At 35.8% G+C, this 18,016-nt stretch overlaps 1 protein-coding gene across 6 annotated transcripts in view; it reads right to left on the bottom strand.

Moving 5' to 3' along the window:
- EPHA7 (EPH receptor A7) overlaps window positions 1-18,016 on the bottom strand; it is a 169,549-nt gene that overhangs the window by 30,458 nt on the left and 121,075 nt on the right. For 4 of the 6 annotated variants that reach the window (XM_013180196.3, XM_013180192.3, XM_013180194.3 and 1 more), the window contains 4 exons: window positions 14,646-14,814; window positions 8,524-8,632; window positions 7,778-7,833; window positions 3,689-3,814 (listed from right to left, as the gene is read on the bottom strand). In XM_013180196.3, the coding sequence (XP_013035650.1) occupies window positions 3,689-3,814; window positions 7,778-7,833; window positions 8,524-8,632; window positions 14,646-14,814 (460 nt within the window). The remainder of the gene's footprint in view (window positions 1-3,688; window positions 3,815-7,777; window positions 7,834-8,523; window positions 8,633-14,645; window positions 14,815-18,016) is intronic. The other 2 variants (XM_013180195.3, XM_066994513.1) reach the window with 2 other exon arrangements.

Raw genomic sequence — 18,016 nt, 5'->3', positions numbered from 1 at the left:
AAGAAGCATGTGAATAAAATGGCCAAACAGCCAGTAAGAATTAATAAAAAAAAAAAAAAAGAAAAGGCCTCAGCAACTCAACAACCACAATTTGGGATAGAAGTAATTGGACTGCATTGGACAAGAAAGAGCATTGAAATATATGAGATGTGGAACTGAATGGCAATACATCTATCACACTATTTTTGAGATTGTGGAAGACTGAAGGACTGCCCCTTGTGTCACAGCAGTTTCAGCAAGGAGAAAAAGAGAACCCCATTCTGTAGCCAGGAAAAAAGTTTTCTTGGGACATATAGGAGAATAGGGTGGTAATATATTTTATGCTGAATAGAGGGGAACATCTCTTTAAAAAAAAGTAAAGACTCTTCGCGGAATATTTAATAGTCTGGTACATTGCAAATTTATCTGGAATATGGTAGAGAGAGAGCCAAGTCCCTCCTCCAAATCCAATCAAGTCTAAAATTTATCTCCTGCATACCTGCAGAATGTCTTAAAATTAAGCTATTGGGTACACACAAGTATGCAGACACACCTACTAAGACATGTTTTAGGATGAATGCTGAAAAAAACAATGATTGAATTAGGAAACACCAGTGCAGACTGTTTGATTATAGAATCCCTTTGAGATGTAGGCTGAGGTCCTGAGAAAACTGGTGGGATTAGGATTTAAGTGCAGATACACACTGGTAAGGCAGCAGAGAGACAGGGGTGCCTGGGAAGTACCTAAGGAGGTAAATGGATTTTGAATTGTCATAATTTATGAATTTTGAGAAATCTTGTTTAAAACACTGTCACTGTCCAATGTTACTGTTTTCCTGCCACCCCCAACAGCAGATCTCAGAGAAGACAAAAACAGTAGGCCTCAGCTTCACAGTCCCTCCAGCCCAGAAGGGTAGAACTTTGGCTGGACCACAGTATTTCCTAATCTTTGGGCAAATCTCCACTCAGCACAGCCAGTTTTACAAATCTCACAGGAGATTACTCTCTATATAATTGAATTCCTCTTGCTCTGTTCGACAGAATTTAAGTTAAGGTTAGCTCCAATCAACTCCACATACCTCTGTTAACAGTGTTGTACCTAAACTAATCAGACAGACAGAGGGCATTATTCTTGTCTGAACATTACCCTCAGCTATCCTTGAGCACTGGAATTATGGTATGAACATCCAAGTCATAGTTATGAATATCATGAGAGACATAGGTGATGATCAGCTCTTGGACTGCTCATGCCTTTAGCTTGTTGCCTTAACCTCCTTCCTGCACTTCATGAGCAATGAGGATGACTATTAATGAATGCACCACTCACCTTAATCACAGCCCCTAGTCACAACAACTGACTACTAGCCACAACAGCTAACTAAAGTATAACAATTAGTATAACAATTTTCTCTTGCTATACCTTCCAAAACTGCTTTTTTTTCTTTTTTTCTTTTTTTTTTTTTTTCCCCACACGCTGAAAACAGTATGTGAGTATATGTATGTGATATTTCAGAGCCAGGTAATTAGGATACTTGGCACGGAAGACACTGAGGCTTAACTCCTTTCCAGCTCTCTGGGATATGATTTTGACTGATTTCCAAAAGCAAATCACTCATACTCAGGCAAATCAGAAACTTGAATGTGTATATCATTCATTTCAGGCCAGGATGATAGCCAAAGAACTACTTTTATTCCCAACAAAGTATATTTAGCTGAAATAGTGCCCAAAAAGGAACCAGAAAATATGACAACAAGAGTGGGAACACTGCACAGCCAACAGCCATGAGCTCAGCATGTCAACAAGGAAGAGACTAAAACAAAGGATCTGTGGTATGAACAAGGACTCAACATAGTGGATACCATAATCTGTATCTGACAGGTGGCCACAGCAGGGTGGTAATGAAAATCTTGGCAAGGAAAGCACATATCCCTCATGCAAATTGAGCCCAAGCATACTTGCACCCTATTTGTCTGAGAGAGACATGGCACTACAGAATAGCTGATGTGGCCAGCATTACTAGTGCACATTGAGACTGCTAAGTGGCTTTTCTGGTGGTTTTTCTGGTCAGCAGTAGAAATTCTGTATTCTTCTTTGATGTATGAGTTTCAGATGCTTCTTTTACTCTTTAACATTCTGTTGAACTTGGACTGCATTTTATTTCACTCCTGCCTCTGTCTACATCAACAGGTTAAAAAGAGAACTAAAATACTCTTTTACCATAGTACTTCTAAGAAGCTTTCTTCAGGAATGACTACTGACAAAAGTTAGATTTTTGTTATCAGTTATACTCATTAAAATCAAGAATAAATTAATCTACAGCCAACCAAATTATTATTATTTCCTCTGCCATAACACTGAAAATACTTGTGCCTTAAATTGCATCCTCTTTGCAACCAAAGCGTTTTCAGCATTTTGCCCAGAAGGCATCAGCAAAGTCCAACTGAATACATCTTCATGCTCTGAACTGTTGCTATGATGATAGTTTTTTAACTCAAAGCAAAAGATAAAACTCAATAATTTTTCTATGCTAATCTAGATTTTAAATCTTGTATATTGTATATTTATTAGAAGAGATGCTGCCATTCTAGCATCACAAAATTACTAGTTAGCAGGGGCTGGATTCTTATGCTCTTACTCATCTGAAAATAATTTTCTCAAGCAATGTTGTTAATTACAATGGTACTACTCCTTGATTAAGACATGATTCAACATGAGTGAGGTTACTTTAAAAAGGCATTGTGATTTCTAAGTGTAAGGATTTTTTACAGTTAAAACAGTTTATTTTAGAGATCTTTCTTCTTCTCTTTTAAAATAATACTATGTAATTTACAGTGCATGCCAAACTACAGGGTGATTTAAAAGTATTTTAGTAATACTTTTATAAAACAACAGGAAAGCAAAAGAACATTTCCTCCAGGAATCCAAAGTATTTGATATTTTTCTTACCCACAGAAACTTAATTTCACTACATGGAGTAGTGCAATAAAAATGTCATGTATCTTATTAATGCAAACAAATGAAACTGCCTTTTTAGAGCATGAACACCACAGCTTAAGTAGGTGGTAGACAGTTCAAGAGGAAGAAAAGCAATGTGCAATTACAATCAGTCATGAGGAGTTAAACAATAACTTTTTGTATTCATAAAATATCAAAAAGGAAAATGGCAGAAGAAAAAACAGCCTTAAGGAAGATTTTGTTATACAGAAACAAGACCTTCCCAGTCTGTATGTAAGATTTTGAGCTGCAGACACTTTTCCTTATTCAGATGAAAAAAAATCAGAGGCCAAAAAACCTTCTTGCAAAAAGAAAGTGAGCAGAATTTGCACTTGTGCCTAACCCTTTTACTCTGACAGTAAAGAATAGGAAGCAAAATTACTTCCCCCACAAAAAAAAAAATTACATTTTTTACAGTAGATATATAAATTAGAAACCTGCAACTTTTCAATGTCAAACAAAATTCTTCATTTACTTCTTGTAAGTGTGTGTGCGTGCGTGTGTGTGTGTGTGTGTCTGAGTCTGTGTGTGTGTGTTTTTCCTGTTTATTTTTATATTTTAAAAGTGAGTGCAGCTTCATTGCTCTTAACCACTCTGGCAAATGCAAAAAGTTCTTCTATAGTCAAGGTATAATTATTTGCCTGTCATTATGATGTATGAGTTTCGATCCTGGCTAAATGGAACAGTTGAATAAGGAAGCCACGGCAGCCTTACCTGCACCAATCACACGCTCAATTTTAATACAAGAGGCATCTAGCTCCTTGGCGAATTGATGGACAGCTCTATTTGGGTCCTCGTAGGTTTCAGGGTCAATGTAGGTTTTGGTGCCTGGAAATTTAACTGTAATGATGTAAGAAAGCATGACTGTGATGAAGCAAAGGCACTTATTGTGCAGTCAGCCCAGGAATTTCATTATGCAGAGTGCTCCTTGGAAGAGTGAACCTGCCTCCAACACCGCCTGAGTCAGAGCCGCTCTGAGAGGCAACTTTAGTTTTGTGTCATCTGCAAGCATGCTGACACGAGTACGCAATCCCGTCTCTAAAAATGACTAACATTAACATTTGCACCTATTCCTTTAAGTTAAAGAAGTAATATATATTAAATAATGTTCAATGGAATAAAATGCAAGGGCCGGGTGGGAGGAAAAGTAAAGTGAGATGGGGGGAGGCTATAAAGGAGGTGAAACTTTCTTTTCTGTGTAAGAACAGCTTATTCTCCTTTCCCAGGTTGAGTAAACAGCATTTCTTTACATTATCCCCATCTTCTAGAGGGATTTGAAAGGATCCGCTACCTACTTTAATTTGCTTAAACTACTGAATATATTTCCAGACTGTGGCAATAGCCAAGCTAAACTTTTCACAGTGTTTAGAATTTATATCCTTAGGTATATGTCTTGCACTACAATACAAACATGAAAAACACTTGTAGTCAACAAGCAAAGGCACAGGAAGGGGAAAAAAAGGATGCCGTGGAACAATTATTTCCTTTCTCAAGCACCTAACTGAATAAATTGCAGCACCTTGGGTTTTGTTCCCTCATTTTCCAGTATAGCTCTTTGTATAACTCAGGCAGCAAAGCGCTCTGGCCAGCATGTATTTTTTTTTCCCCTTAGTTTGCTGCTGATTCAGGAAAATTATTTGCTCTTCTTTCAAAAGCAGAAATTTCTGATGAAAGTAGAGCAACCCTGAAAATCTATTAACCAAAAAATGTTTATGTAGTTAATTTAGCTCTCAAGGATTACAGACCTGAGTTTTAATTAAATCAGTCAATTAAAACCCAGTATCAAAAAGCAATAATGTTTCTGTTTGATGCACTGATATACACGAATTGGATCAGAAGTCAATACAAAACATAGTTTATGGTTGCTTTGTAATCTCTTAATTGAACATAAGATATTTTGAATTTGAAAATGTTTTAAAAATGGCTTAGTAGTCACTTGTTTTTATGTTTCAGATTGCATTACTGACAAAAACAAACGAAAAACTTATAAGAAGGAAAAGGTTAGAGAAATTATTAGAAAAATCTAATGAATTTACACAGAGAAAAATTATTCAAGATTTTGCCCAGATGTTACTGCTTGCTATATTATGTATTTAAATAAATGTGCTTCCAATTGTGTTGATAATGCTACGTATTTTTCAAATTAGAAATGTTTATTCATTAAAACCAAAAAAGACCAAAGGAGAAGAAATCAGTAGGCTACCCTCCTATAATAGTGCTTTCAGGCAGTGAGATGGAGAATGAGCCATCCTCGTTGTGTTTGTGATAAGAGGACTGGATTGGAGGTAACCTTGGAAATCTCAAATCGGCCTCTGATGGTTCTTTATTCGAGCTGTCATAAAACATTTTGACAGGCCAAGGCTATCTCGGCATACCAATGTGAAATAGTGTTGGCATAGATTTGAAGACATTGTTACAAAAAAATGGTAGGAGGATGCAAAATGTAAATCTGAATTGCTTGAGTAAACCCCTCCACTGTTTTTGTATCTTTAAATGTAGCATTTGGGCCACAGAGAGCTGAGGGGTATAAAAATGAAATATATGATATTATATTAAATGCAGTGCCTTAAAAGCTGCTTTAAAAATAGTTACTTGTAAATTTTGGTGTTAAGTGTTTGTTGTAAGTTAAGTTTTTGAAAATCCAATCTAGCATCTCTACAGGTAAGAAGGTTGCTTAGAGGTCCTGGAGCAGAAAGACACCACGCTGTTGTTCATGTCTCTGTGACCAAGCTGGTGACCACAGCCCTGTATTCCATCTTATTCTGTATATGGTTATCAAACAAAATTAAATACTAAGCCTTCAATCAACAGATGATGAAAAACTAGCCTGGGAAAAAAGTGACTTACATTTGGTGCTACAATTTTAAAAAGACTGCATATGCTAACTGTCCGGATTGACTTTCTGGAAAACCAAATTTCTTAGAAGTAAAATGAGAGAAACCATTGAGTGAACCATTTTTCACTATTTCTGGATCAACTATTAAATGTTAAGTAGCAGCTTTCATATTAATTTGTTTACACTTTCAGAAAAAACATCACAGATAATGGAGATGAGGAAAGACATTATTTAGCTAGCATATTCCCTTTGTTTATCTACTCAAATACAAGAAGACATAGTTGATATTTTCCTTCAAGGACATAATGGAGACTTAGAAAGTGAAAGCAGTAGCTCTTCTGAGGATGTGAAAAGCTTATAATGCGTCTGTGAGAGGCAAATTTCTAAACCATCACTCCCAGAACAGCAACATTTCAGTTACATCAGATTTTCAATGATTTCTTTAAAATCAGCTGCACTGCAAAGTGCATGATAAATAATTCTCATCCCATTACTATTTTCCACCCTTCTTGTACAGATTATAAACTGATCGACAAAAGCTGCAACGATGTCACTACTTGGTTTAATACTCACTGCATTTAAATTAAAAAATTTAGGTAGCATCACATCCAAACTCATGGAACATGAACAAATTCCAGCTGGTCTGATTTTGCTAGGGCAGAAAAGTGAAACAGAAACCTTGGTCTGATTTCCACTGGACTTCTGGGCTAGAGCTACTTCTTTAAAGAGTCACACACTAAGAAGATGCTATAAATTTGTGACTAGTGGCTACTTCATTCTCCATGTGCTTCTTCATTCTCCATCTTCTGATAATAGCTCCTGATTTTAATAAATCAAAAATAAGATAAACCATATTGCTTTCATAAAAAAAAAATATCGAATGGATTTAAACTACAGCTGCAATTATTGGTGAACAACAAAGGCTGCATACAGCATAGCATGACTACATGGCACCTTTTACCAATATGAGAGTTACCAGATATGGGAGAAAACTGGAAATCTGGGCTTCTTATTTTTTATTTTATTTTTTTATTATCAGAAGTTGTAGTTAGTTCTATTATGTGGTTTTGCAATTTTGGATGAGCAAAATCATTTTGCAACTTAGTTTCATCATACTTCCTGAGTTAATGACTGATTTAGAACAATTTCAAACATTTTTAATTTCTCATGTCAAAATGATAATACAACTAAAATAAGAAAGGGCTAAAAAAACCAAAGTTTTAAAAATAATTTTCAGATACAACTGAAACTATTCTTTCTCTTTTATTGCATAAGCCGTCCTCTCTCCTTAAATTTTCTATCGTCATTAACCCAAGAAAGACATATTTTATTAAATTTTTCCAGGGTTCTAAAAATTCAAGCGATACCTAGGATTTTACAAAGAGAGTTTTTGGGTGCTATTTTTCACTAGGCAAGTGATTCTAGAACAGAGAAAAGCAGTGAAATAGCTGATCTTTCTTTTCATATTAAATATTTTTAAGGATTTATTTATTTGTTTATTTATAATATTGATGCTATTGTATTCTCAGTAGCAGAAAACAGCTTTTGAGCAGACCAACTTCATTGTTAGGGTGATACAGTGACTGTTGCTTTCTTAATCTGAAGTTTGCCTGGGGTAAAGATCGTACAGTCACTTAGCCAAAGACCTCCAAATACTGCATCTCAGAGGGATCATTGGGATGGTGTGAAACATGTATTCAAAGGAACCAATAATAATAAAAAAAAAGGTGGAATGAAAACAATGGTATATCGTATACACGCATAGAAATAAAATTGTGACAATGTTGACCTTAATCTGCATTCTTTTTGTGTAGGTCACATTTTTACAATGTTTAACTTCCCGCTTGCTATTTACACAGAATTTTTAAATTTTGTGCAACCTTGTATTTCATGGCGTGTTATTTTAGTATTGTCTACAGTACTACAGTTGGGGATTTTTGAAAAGGGGAAAAAAGCAAAACACTTACAATGAAAGTAAAGCTCTTCATCCCCTTCTTGATCAGCTTTGCTATAGCCACAATGCCTGAAAAGAAAGACGTCAGTTTTACTGGTAAATAATGATTTACTTCCTCACATATAAAGTCCTGACAACATCGGTTTTTCAGGCTGGGATTTTCAGTCTATGAGCACCTAGCTCCTGTAGGCCCTTTGAAAGTTTGAGCTATAATTCTCTTGACAGCAGAGGTTTAAATAAATCATGAGCAGTTGTAATCAAAAGGCTTTTGTATCAAATACCAGTTGGGACAGGTCCTAAAGAACCTTGTTCCTGTGAAAAGCTTCTATGGATAAAACAGGGGATTAAAGAACTTGAAAGTAGAACACTATTTTACATGAGGGTATTCTTAAACTTACTGCTGTGTCTCTTTTTCTCGAATGTAAAGTCATTTAAAGGCTGATCAGATAAAGTGTCATGCTTCTCCACATGAGAGAAACTAAACAGAAAGAGGAACTTTGAGGAGTACTGGTGAAGAGCTTGCTGAGGGTTCCTTTTATAGCACATTTACATAGGACTGAAAGAACATCTTGATTTAAGTGTGTCTTGCTAAAGTAAGCAGAAAAACTGTATAATTGATAATGGGATTTGAATGAAAATTGTCCTTAAAAAACATGAGTTCCATTTAAGTTTTGCAAATTTCCATTCCAGATTAGAATATGCCTTAAGAACTCACAAAAGCGGGGTCAGATGTACTTATGCTTATGTAAGGCACAATACCTTCGCCCAATGATGAATCCAAACACCATGAAGACCAGAATGATGGTTCCTGCTACAGCAACCACAGCTATGATAATAACAGGATTCTGTTCACTGGAAACAGCCGTGGCTGTAAACAGAGAAAAAAACAGAGATTAGCTTAATATTATTCCCTACAAAGGACTTGCAATAAAATTAAATCAACCCTCATGAATTGCAGACTGTTAGTTTATTTTTTCAGTTGCCTACAATTATTAATTTGATGAATTCAATCTAAAGGAAGGCCTCTATCAGAAATTCACTCAAATGCCGGATGAGTTAATGATCATCTACAGGGAATAAAAAAGGACCTGTGCCAGAAGTAACTTGGTCAAAGTGATACAACCATGTACTGAAAGCCAGCACCAGCCAATTTAACTGCCTTCTGGTGTAATGTCTTCTGCTTTGTTCAGCGGTTGATCCCTTCCTAAAAGGGAGGAGGACATCTCTGTAAAGGGGTACAGTAGGAGAATGATCCCTGAAGAGCTCTGCTCCTAGCCACACTACTAAAAATGGTTGGTATGACTTTAATGGTAGTATGAAATAGTATCTTAAGTATAAGAAGAATTTTTAAGGTGAAACATTAACTATTAACACAGACTTCTTAGCGTATTTATCTCTCTTACTGCTATTAATCATTTTAAATTGATATTATCACTTAAAATTTGTTTCTGTTAGCAATGAAAAGGTGCTTCCACATACACAAAATGGAATTCTCTATGCTTCAGAGGATTTACATGCCAAAATATCCACACGCTATCGCTCTTTTTATTCATTTATGCCAATGTTATTAATATATGCAAATGTATGCATGTCACATTAATTTAAACTGAGGATGTAAATACTTAGCCTGAGAACCCTCAAAGTTTGTTATATACATTGCTTGCCACTCAGCTAATGAAGGTGGTCATATACTCAGCTGTATTAAATGAACACAACTCTACTGAACTCTATGGAGCTATAGTGATTTGTAACTGAGGATCTGGCCCAAGATACTGAGAATAAAGGAAGAAACATCAGGCAGTGATGCTGAGAAAGGGACTATGGAAGTGTGAGTCACAAAAAAAAAAAAAAAAAAAAGATACTGACAGCTGATTAACTAAACTGTAGATGATATGTTAATACGGTTAACTGGTTAAGTCCCGGTGGTGCTACCTAAAGATGAGGATTTTCTGAATCCCACAGAATCTTCTGGGTGCAGATTTCATAGGTTCCCATAGAAACAAACCAGCCAATCTTTTCTTTGCTGTGTCTTGGCAGAAGTAAACCAATCAACATGATTTATTTTGTCACTGAACTGTATTACTTACTTCCCCCACCCCCGAAATAAAAACCCCTTTGTTATGCTTCACAGCATAACACAGCACCTCTGCATTGAGGTGAAATTCCTGCCCCCCCCCCCCCCCCCCCAATTTTATTTCCCAAAGAAACTTTATAAATTTTATATATTCTTCCTAATGCAGGTGAGGAAGATCTCGTTATTCATATTGGGCTTTAACTGAAAAGGACAAATGCTTTTTTTTTGAGTAACTATAACTTTCTGAGATACCCAGGACAGTGGGGTATTGCTATAGGCCTGCACATATCCCATTTGGGCAACCTTTAGGAAATCAGTGGTCACTACCTTGTGACATAAGGGCATAAGTAATGGGGTATAAGTGCAAGGGACATAAGTAATACAACCCAGTTCCTGAAAAACTGTCTGCCCATCAAACTAGACAGCCTCAAACATAGGAATATTGAAGTTAATGTAAAATTTCCTAAAATTTTTTCCATTCCTTCTTAGAACTTCAGTGCAAACCTCACTTGGGAGTCAAGACAAGGCGGCATTTTGTCCCAATGGCCAGTGTGTGAAGCTGTATCCATCTAACAGAGTTTGGAATAATACTTTTCCAAGCTTGTCACCTAATCTAGCAGCCAAGTTGAATGCATAGAGGTTGACATATGTGAGTGGGTTGCTCTGCATAACTGCCTCACAGATTTTGGACACTGGTACAGTCTGGAGGCAAGCTGAGGATGTTATTTGGGCTCTGGAAACGCTGGGGGCACAGTACACTGCCCAACCGGTAAGATAGGTGGGATGAAGTTCATGATGTACTTTTACATCTTAAAAATAAATAAATAAACACATAAATAAATAAATAAATAAGGAAAAAAGGTCTGGTTATAGGATTGGTCTGGTGAGAATCCTCTGTTCATGTAGTGTCTCTGTGCTGCTTCTCCCATCTGTGTGGTGAAATCAGGCTGTTACTTGGCTTATGTGCAATTACCAATTTCTGGAACGTGGTCGAGCAGAAATAAGGATGCAAGAGTATCCTGAGAGGAAAGATTTTGGGGTGCAGATGATCCTTTCAGGGAGTCTATGGCATGGTTGCCAGTCATTGGTGTTGCCACAGTAGTAGTGGCAGGGAAACATCAGCAGGACAGAGAAGTCTGCCTTATTTCCAGTTAAGCTCTGCTCAGGCTCAGAACGCAGTACAGGGACCAGCTACAGGTGACACCTAATCTGACATTGTGATATCTTCTTATGTAGAGGAATGAGGCAGTGTTTAGTTTATAGGAGTCAAGGTTACCTTCTATGTACATGGTTGGAGGGATGGGGAATACCCAAACACTCTGGAGCATTTAAAAGAGGAGATTAGTTATAAAAGCTGTGCAGCTCCTCCAGCAACAATTTTTCATGCAGGTAACCTGAGCTACAGAAAAGAATTCCTGATGAAGTGTACATGAAAGCTTCAGCAATAAATTGGTTTCATGCAGACCAAACGTCACATTCTTAAATATTATTCTTTATGTCTTCTATAAAATTTTGCAGCAGTTGTTTATTTCAGACATTATAAATATATTTTACATCTGCATGCTACTTCAACATTGCTCGATTTAAATCTATTCATGGCAAAAGCAAAAGGCAAAATTTTATTCCTGCCAGGTTGCGCTGAGTCCTTCTACTTTGCCAGTAAGACATGTAACAAGTGGCAAACTCCCCATCAGAGATTTTAGACAGTACAAAGGTGAAGGAGATGTTGCAGTATTGTAAATAAGATGGCCTATTTTGAAAGATATCACGATCAACTTGTCTTGCTGTGACTGAGAACGTCCAGGAGGGCTTTCTGGCTTTCAGGAAAACAGATGAGCGCACCACTGAAATCTGTGTGTCCCCTGAGGGAAGTTTTAACTCTGGTTTGTATACCTCCAGTCCTCATTGAAAAACAAAAAGTTTTCACAAACAATTGCACAATTATTTTTCCATTGAAATTCTTATTAGAAAATGCCATCAACCTTTTTAAACTGAATGCTTTCATTTATTCTTATGGTTTGTTCTGCTTGATATCTAGAATACAATGTCTCCCATACTTTTGGAATTACAGAAAACACAGCAGCCTCTTTAGATCCACTGGCTACAAATAATTCAAGATATCTTTGAAATAATTCAGTGGATCAAAAAAGGTAAAATTACCGCTTAAGTGATATTCTTTGAATTTATATTTTCTTCCAGGAGGACTTCTGTCTCTGATAAATGATGTTTACAACAACAAAATTCAGTTAGTTTGATCTGTGACAAACACAGCATGGAATATAAATATCCTACCTTCATAAAGCATTTTTGCTTTGTAATTTTACAGTTTTTACGTAAATGTATGTTGTCCAACACATACAATATGTGTGAGTACAGGTATTAAATACGTATATTTTACATATCAGATTACATAATGGACATATACATAATCTGAGTTCCTCAAATACTGGAAAGTGGCCATGCAGTTTTGATCACAATACAGAAACTGGAACATAACACAAAAATCTACTAAATCAACAGCACCAGTTGAAATGCCAGGTGAATTTCAGGTAGGCAACAGGACTATCTAACTGCTAGTTGAGCACTACAACTATATATATTCTTGAAATACTTTGATAGTTTTGAAAGTCACATTCAGAAATCCATTGGAATAATGCCAATGACTCAACTGTAGCAGGTTTTCTGCTCACCTGAGGTATATTTCCTAAAAATAATCCACTGAAAAATGATCCACTAAAGTTCTTATGAAATACTAACACAAACATAATTTTATTAACCTGCATGATTTGATCTTTTAATCAACTTTTTAGTTATTTCTAAAACCTATATGTGGAAAATTGGGATTGTTTATCATTGATAGGAATTACATCCTACAATTTCCTCTCAATAAAATTGAAAATATGTTACATTTGAAATTTTCTTTTGTGAATGCACAGGACATGGAATGTCAGAACACAAAGCTAGCTTGTGACAAAATATCTGCTGTGCATACTGGATCAGAATGTCACTAGTTTATATGTAGATTTTCATCACCGAGTCAGAAAAAGGGTACACGATGCAAAAGGGCCAGTGATACATTTATTCTAAGATTTCCTGATTTTCCATAAATTAATCAAACTCCAGTCAAGACTGTTTACCTCAGAAGTGGTCTTTGCTCATCTTAGTGTCTCAGTATGCTTACATGCAGTGTATAAAAAATACTAATGTAATGAATGAAATGTTTGGGAAACATTTTTGTCTAACAATTTTAGATTACTATGGACAATAAATTAGAAAATTAGCAGGAACATGTTAAAGATTGTTAAAGCTTTTTCATTTGTTTTCCAGAAATTCACCCAAATATGAAATTACTTCTGTCTGTAACTCAGGATGCTGATGTATCTCAGGGATTCTGTTGAATTTTACTGCCTTTGTAAATCAGTCTCTTTACAAAGTAAGAAATAAAAAAGAGTAACTCTACAGATGAAAATTATGCTATCAAACACACAGCTAATAATAATGGTAATAATATTATATTGTTGTTATTATGACAATTACTATTTCAATTATGTCTGTCAGCTGTATGCTGTTATTTGTTATTGACAGCTTTTATATTCTGTGTGGAAACAAGGCTAAGATCTAACTACTTTTTTTTTTTTTTTTTTTTTTTAAGAATGCCCATAAATTCTTCAGGCGACACCTGGCTGCAGTTAAATAAGATGCAATTATGTGTGCCTGTGCCTCAGATGTGCTGCATAAAGCACAGAGAGCAGAGCTGGTACCTATGGCTTCTGAAACTGTAGGCTTTGTATTCTCAGCTCCAAGCTTGGCTGACTTGTTGTCAGGCAGGCTGACCTGAAGCAAATGACCCAAACCCAAATGACCAAATTTTGCTGCCAGGGATACAGGGAGTTCCCATGAGCTGACTCATGACCGACAGCTCTCACTGGCTCAAGAGCTTATATCCGAAGACCCCAAATCTGGAAGATTTTCTCCAAGTATGCATGAACATTATCAGTAGTGAAAAATGTATCTGTAATTTTTAGACAAATAAGGGTGTGTGATTGGTTTCAGCATCAAAGAAAAAGCAAACTCTCCCAAAATGTTATCCCCCTGCTGAAATGTCACAGCCAGATTCTTTGGTGCACTGTACTGAGCAAGTTCATGCTTCAGCTTCATACTTTCCATTATAAGGGTTATAGGAGGCTGGTTTTAGTTTACAGAGCTTGCAACTTTGAGCCCTAAAGAAACCTAGCGTCTTTGAGACTTTCTTAAACCAAATTGTCTGGCCTAGGAAATCAGAAGATAGTAAGAATGGACGTACATCTGAAACAAGACACACACATAGGTAAACAAAACTATAAATTTGTTTGTTTGTTTCTTTGTTTGTTTTTAGTAGGAAATCACACAGGGAAAAAAAAATGACCTGGAGAAGCCACCATGGGCTGAAATCTGCTCTTCCTTCCTCTCCTCAGTTACTGAAGAACCTAGTAGGGTTATTCAGCTCAACACTAACCTCTTCTTTTGTGAGAAGGAAGTATGTGTTCAAGTAAAAAAAGAAAAAACAAATTTTTCTTTGTGTTAGAAGAGGACATCAGAGAAGAACCCGACATGCTACATTTTTTCCCACTAATTATAAGAGTACAATTCATAGTTCTATGGTAAAACAACTAATTGAAGTTCATCCCTCAAAATACAATGACATAAATTCACCTTCACTTAGAATTTCATTCTTTTCCTAATTTTAATAACATTGCCTATGACGCTAATTTTTTGGTTTTCTTATTACTTCTGAAAATGCAGATTTCCCATAAATCTAAATGTTTACCTGTGGCTTCTTCTAGTGTGGCAACATCCAGTCTAGGGCTATAATTTCCATAACCAGCAGCAGTAAAAGCACGAATCTGGAAAACATACACTGTTCCTGGCTTTAGGTTATTAATAGAAGCTGAAGTGGACTTTGTTTTTACTGTTGAATAGGTTCTCTCCCTTTGATCCTGGAAACAATAAGACAAAAGATTTAAATGACATTTACAGGTCAGATTTGATCATGGTTGCACATCAGCAACTGACAGCTGGCCTGGGTAGTTTATTTCAATTTGTTGAATGCTTTTTTTTTTTTTTTCCCAACATAAAAAATAAAGCATACTCTGTGGAGTATTTATTACAAAACACTGTCATTGCAATGAGGAGGTTTTAAGTGTAACATAAAATTCAAATGGGATGCTCATGTTGTTACTCATAAAATATCTAGACATAAAATAATTGCTTCTTTGGCTCTGATTACATTTGGAGTAATTTTGATGAAAAAATAGCTTGAACAAAACTTTCCAGGGGGACATGTAGGGTTTAAACAGTTTAGGGACAGGGAAATCTGTTACTTCATGGTCAGAACCTTTCTTTCCCTTCTTACATTCCAACACTTAAAAAAATTATAATAGTGCCAATGACTGGATCTTGCACAAATTCTGAGGTCTCTGTCTAAAATTTTTTAGTCTTTTCTCTGGCTTTTCTCAGGTTTTGACTCTATGGCATCAAGAAGAACCCAGGGAGAAAAGCTCAATATGACACCCCCCAAATCTGAAGCTGTAAGATTACAGATGCTGAGTAATTGCTCACTTTCAAATGCTACAAAAGCCGTATCATAGATCCTTACGATATTCAAAAAGCTCTATTTGTCCATCACATTTATTGATCCAGATTATCTTTCAGCATAGGTGTGTGCAGCCCTGTTGATTTTTGGTGCCAGATGCAACCCTGATTTGAAGGGCAGAAGAGATGAATTAACCAACCATCTGAATGCACCACATGATCAGAGAAGCATGAGCTGTATGAGACAGTGCTAATGAGACGGATACAGAGGGAAAGAATAAATCTGTAACTCATTTCAATTTGCCAGCTAAAAATGATGGAGAACCTTTCCCTTTGCAGTCAACAAAGCAACAACGGCTTTTGCTGAAACACAGGGTTCAAAACAACATATATGATTTCTTTTCAAGAGATTCAGTAATGGCTTCTCCTGGGCCTTGCCCACTCTGTAATTTGAGCAAGCCCATCAGCTCAGCTAGCAACAATTTTTCATATCTTATCCAAGAAAATGTAAATCATCTGTAAGTGAGGACCATGGTAGAATGTACATTGGTATGTGAGAAAAAACAGGAATGCTTGAGAGAGGAGAAACAAGCATAATGAAATACTGTAAGCAGTCATATAGGTTCACGACTGTAAGCCACAATGGAATTTTAGAGTTTGGGTTTTGATGCATAAATGAGGCTTATTTGAATTTCCAGTTCTTGAATTTAAAGATATGTATATATATTTAATAATAACAACAAAGAGGTAAAAATAACCTTAGCTAGAAATATCAGAGGACAGGCTTACTTGGGAGATTTGGGGCATTTTCCATTCCAGCCCTAGCCAGAAACAAGAGGTGGAAGAAAAAAAAAATTGCCACTTACCAGAATATTTGATTTAATAATTTGATTTAATTTGGCTCTAAAAGGAGCTGAAAGTCCAGATCTGCATGGATTTTTGTTTTTGTTTGTTTGGTTGGTTGGTTGTTTTTGAGAAAGGAGTGTGAGGGGGGATAAATAATGGAACAGGAACAAAACTTAACTGCTTTTCTTGTTCTGAGCAAGAAGCTTATGAAGTACTTTTTAAGCTGATCTGCACTACCTTGGAAGGAAAGCAAGCATTTAAGTATTTGTTTTAAAATATCTCACTGAATTTAAGGTTTAAATTCATTATTTCTTTATATCTGTGCCTGATTGTGAGATGAGGTTTTTATTCTCTTTTGTTCATTTTACTGTAAAAAATAGAATACCAGTGGCTTTCCTTCATTTAGAAAAATAACTTGACATCAGTTCTTGCCTTGGCAAACACAGGAATCTGGCCATGAAATTCTGCTGCTTATTTAAAGTAACAATATGTGGCAAAAAATAATAAAAGTTATATTTTAACATTTATCATACATGAAAAGTCTAGTATCTTCGGCATTTTTCTGTTATCTTCTTCCTGGTATTTACTCTTTTTTTCTTTTTTTTTTAATAGAACAGAAACTATCATGGATATAAAAGAAAGCAAAATGGCATATATTTTTTTTCTCTGTGTGTGCAGAGAACAGTTTTGCTTTTGATAAATATACATTTTTTGCAGTGTAGGACTTCATTTGTGTGATTGTGTGAGGGAGAAAAATTGCTTGCCCAAATTAGTAAAATTATTTTCAGAAAAGAAAGGTTTAGCTATCTGTACATATCTGTTAAGTTTTGTCATAAGAGTTATTAAAGTGAACAACTTAAAGTGGGACTTAGAATCAACAAATAAACATTTTATTCCCTTCCCAATCCATATAAATATCTATTGATATGTATATTTGTGTAATTCAACACTGCAAATTAGATGCGACACTTAATATTATGTCCAATCTGGTCTGAATTTATCTAATTGTATGTTAGCTAGTAAGCTGATATGGTCTTTTTGATATAGAGATACTATTGCCTTGTTTGCAGACATGAAATGTCTTCACAAGTGATCACAAAAGAGGTCCTTTGTTCATTTCTTTGTATTTTAATTCTTTCTTTCTTTCTTTCTTTTTTTTTCCCTCCCACTATGCTTTATAAAAAATATCAATATGCTATGTGCTGCATTAAATTTCCTAGGGAATCTGGAGGAGCCACACTTAGTCTGGGTCCCATGACAAGCTTACAGATCCGTAACCTTTCACCCCGTTTTCATCCAGCTTATGGTTGCTTGTCAGATTTTTTTTTATTCGGGAGTACTTCAAAGTTATCATGAATGAAGCCTTAGATACACTGAAAGGAATGGCAAAACTCTAATTGACATCAATAAGATTGCAATTTCACTCTAACAGAAACAGATAACTTCATCTACTGTTAAAAAGGAGCCCTCAATTCATTACCGCATTGAGAGGAGTGACAAATAAATCTCATGTTCCTGGGACTTTTTTTTTAAAAGGACAAATAAGGAACACTTATCAGCTAAAACTGTAGGAAGTGTTCTGGAAGTTTTCAGACATCAAGTCTGAGATGCTCAACTCATAAAATAATACCAAATGAAGTCAAGAGTTGTATTTGATGTCTCATCTCAAGACTGGAATCACAGTGACACAGAAGGAAATGAAAGTAGCCTTAAAGACAATGTAGGAGTGACTGTAAAATGACAAATCTCATGGTAAAATCT

This window comes from Anser cygnoides, chromosome 3, assembly GCF_040182565.1.
Source record: "Anser cygnoides isolate HZ-2024a breed goose chromosome 3, Taihu_goose_T2T_genome, whole genome shotgun sequence".
Classification (NCBI taxonomy): Eukaryota; Metazoa; Chordata; class Aves; order Anseriformes; family Anatidae; genus Anser; species Anser cygnoides.
This window is presented reverse-complemented; position numbering and strand designations above follow the sequence as displayed.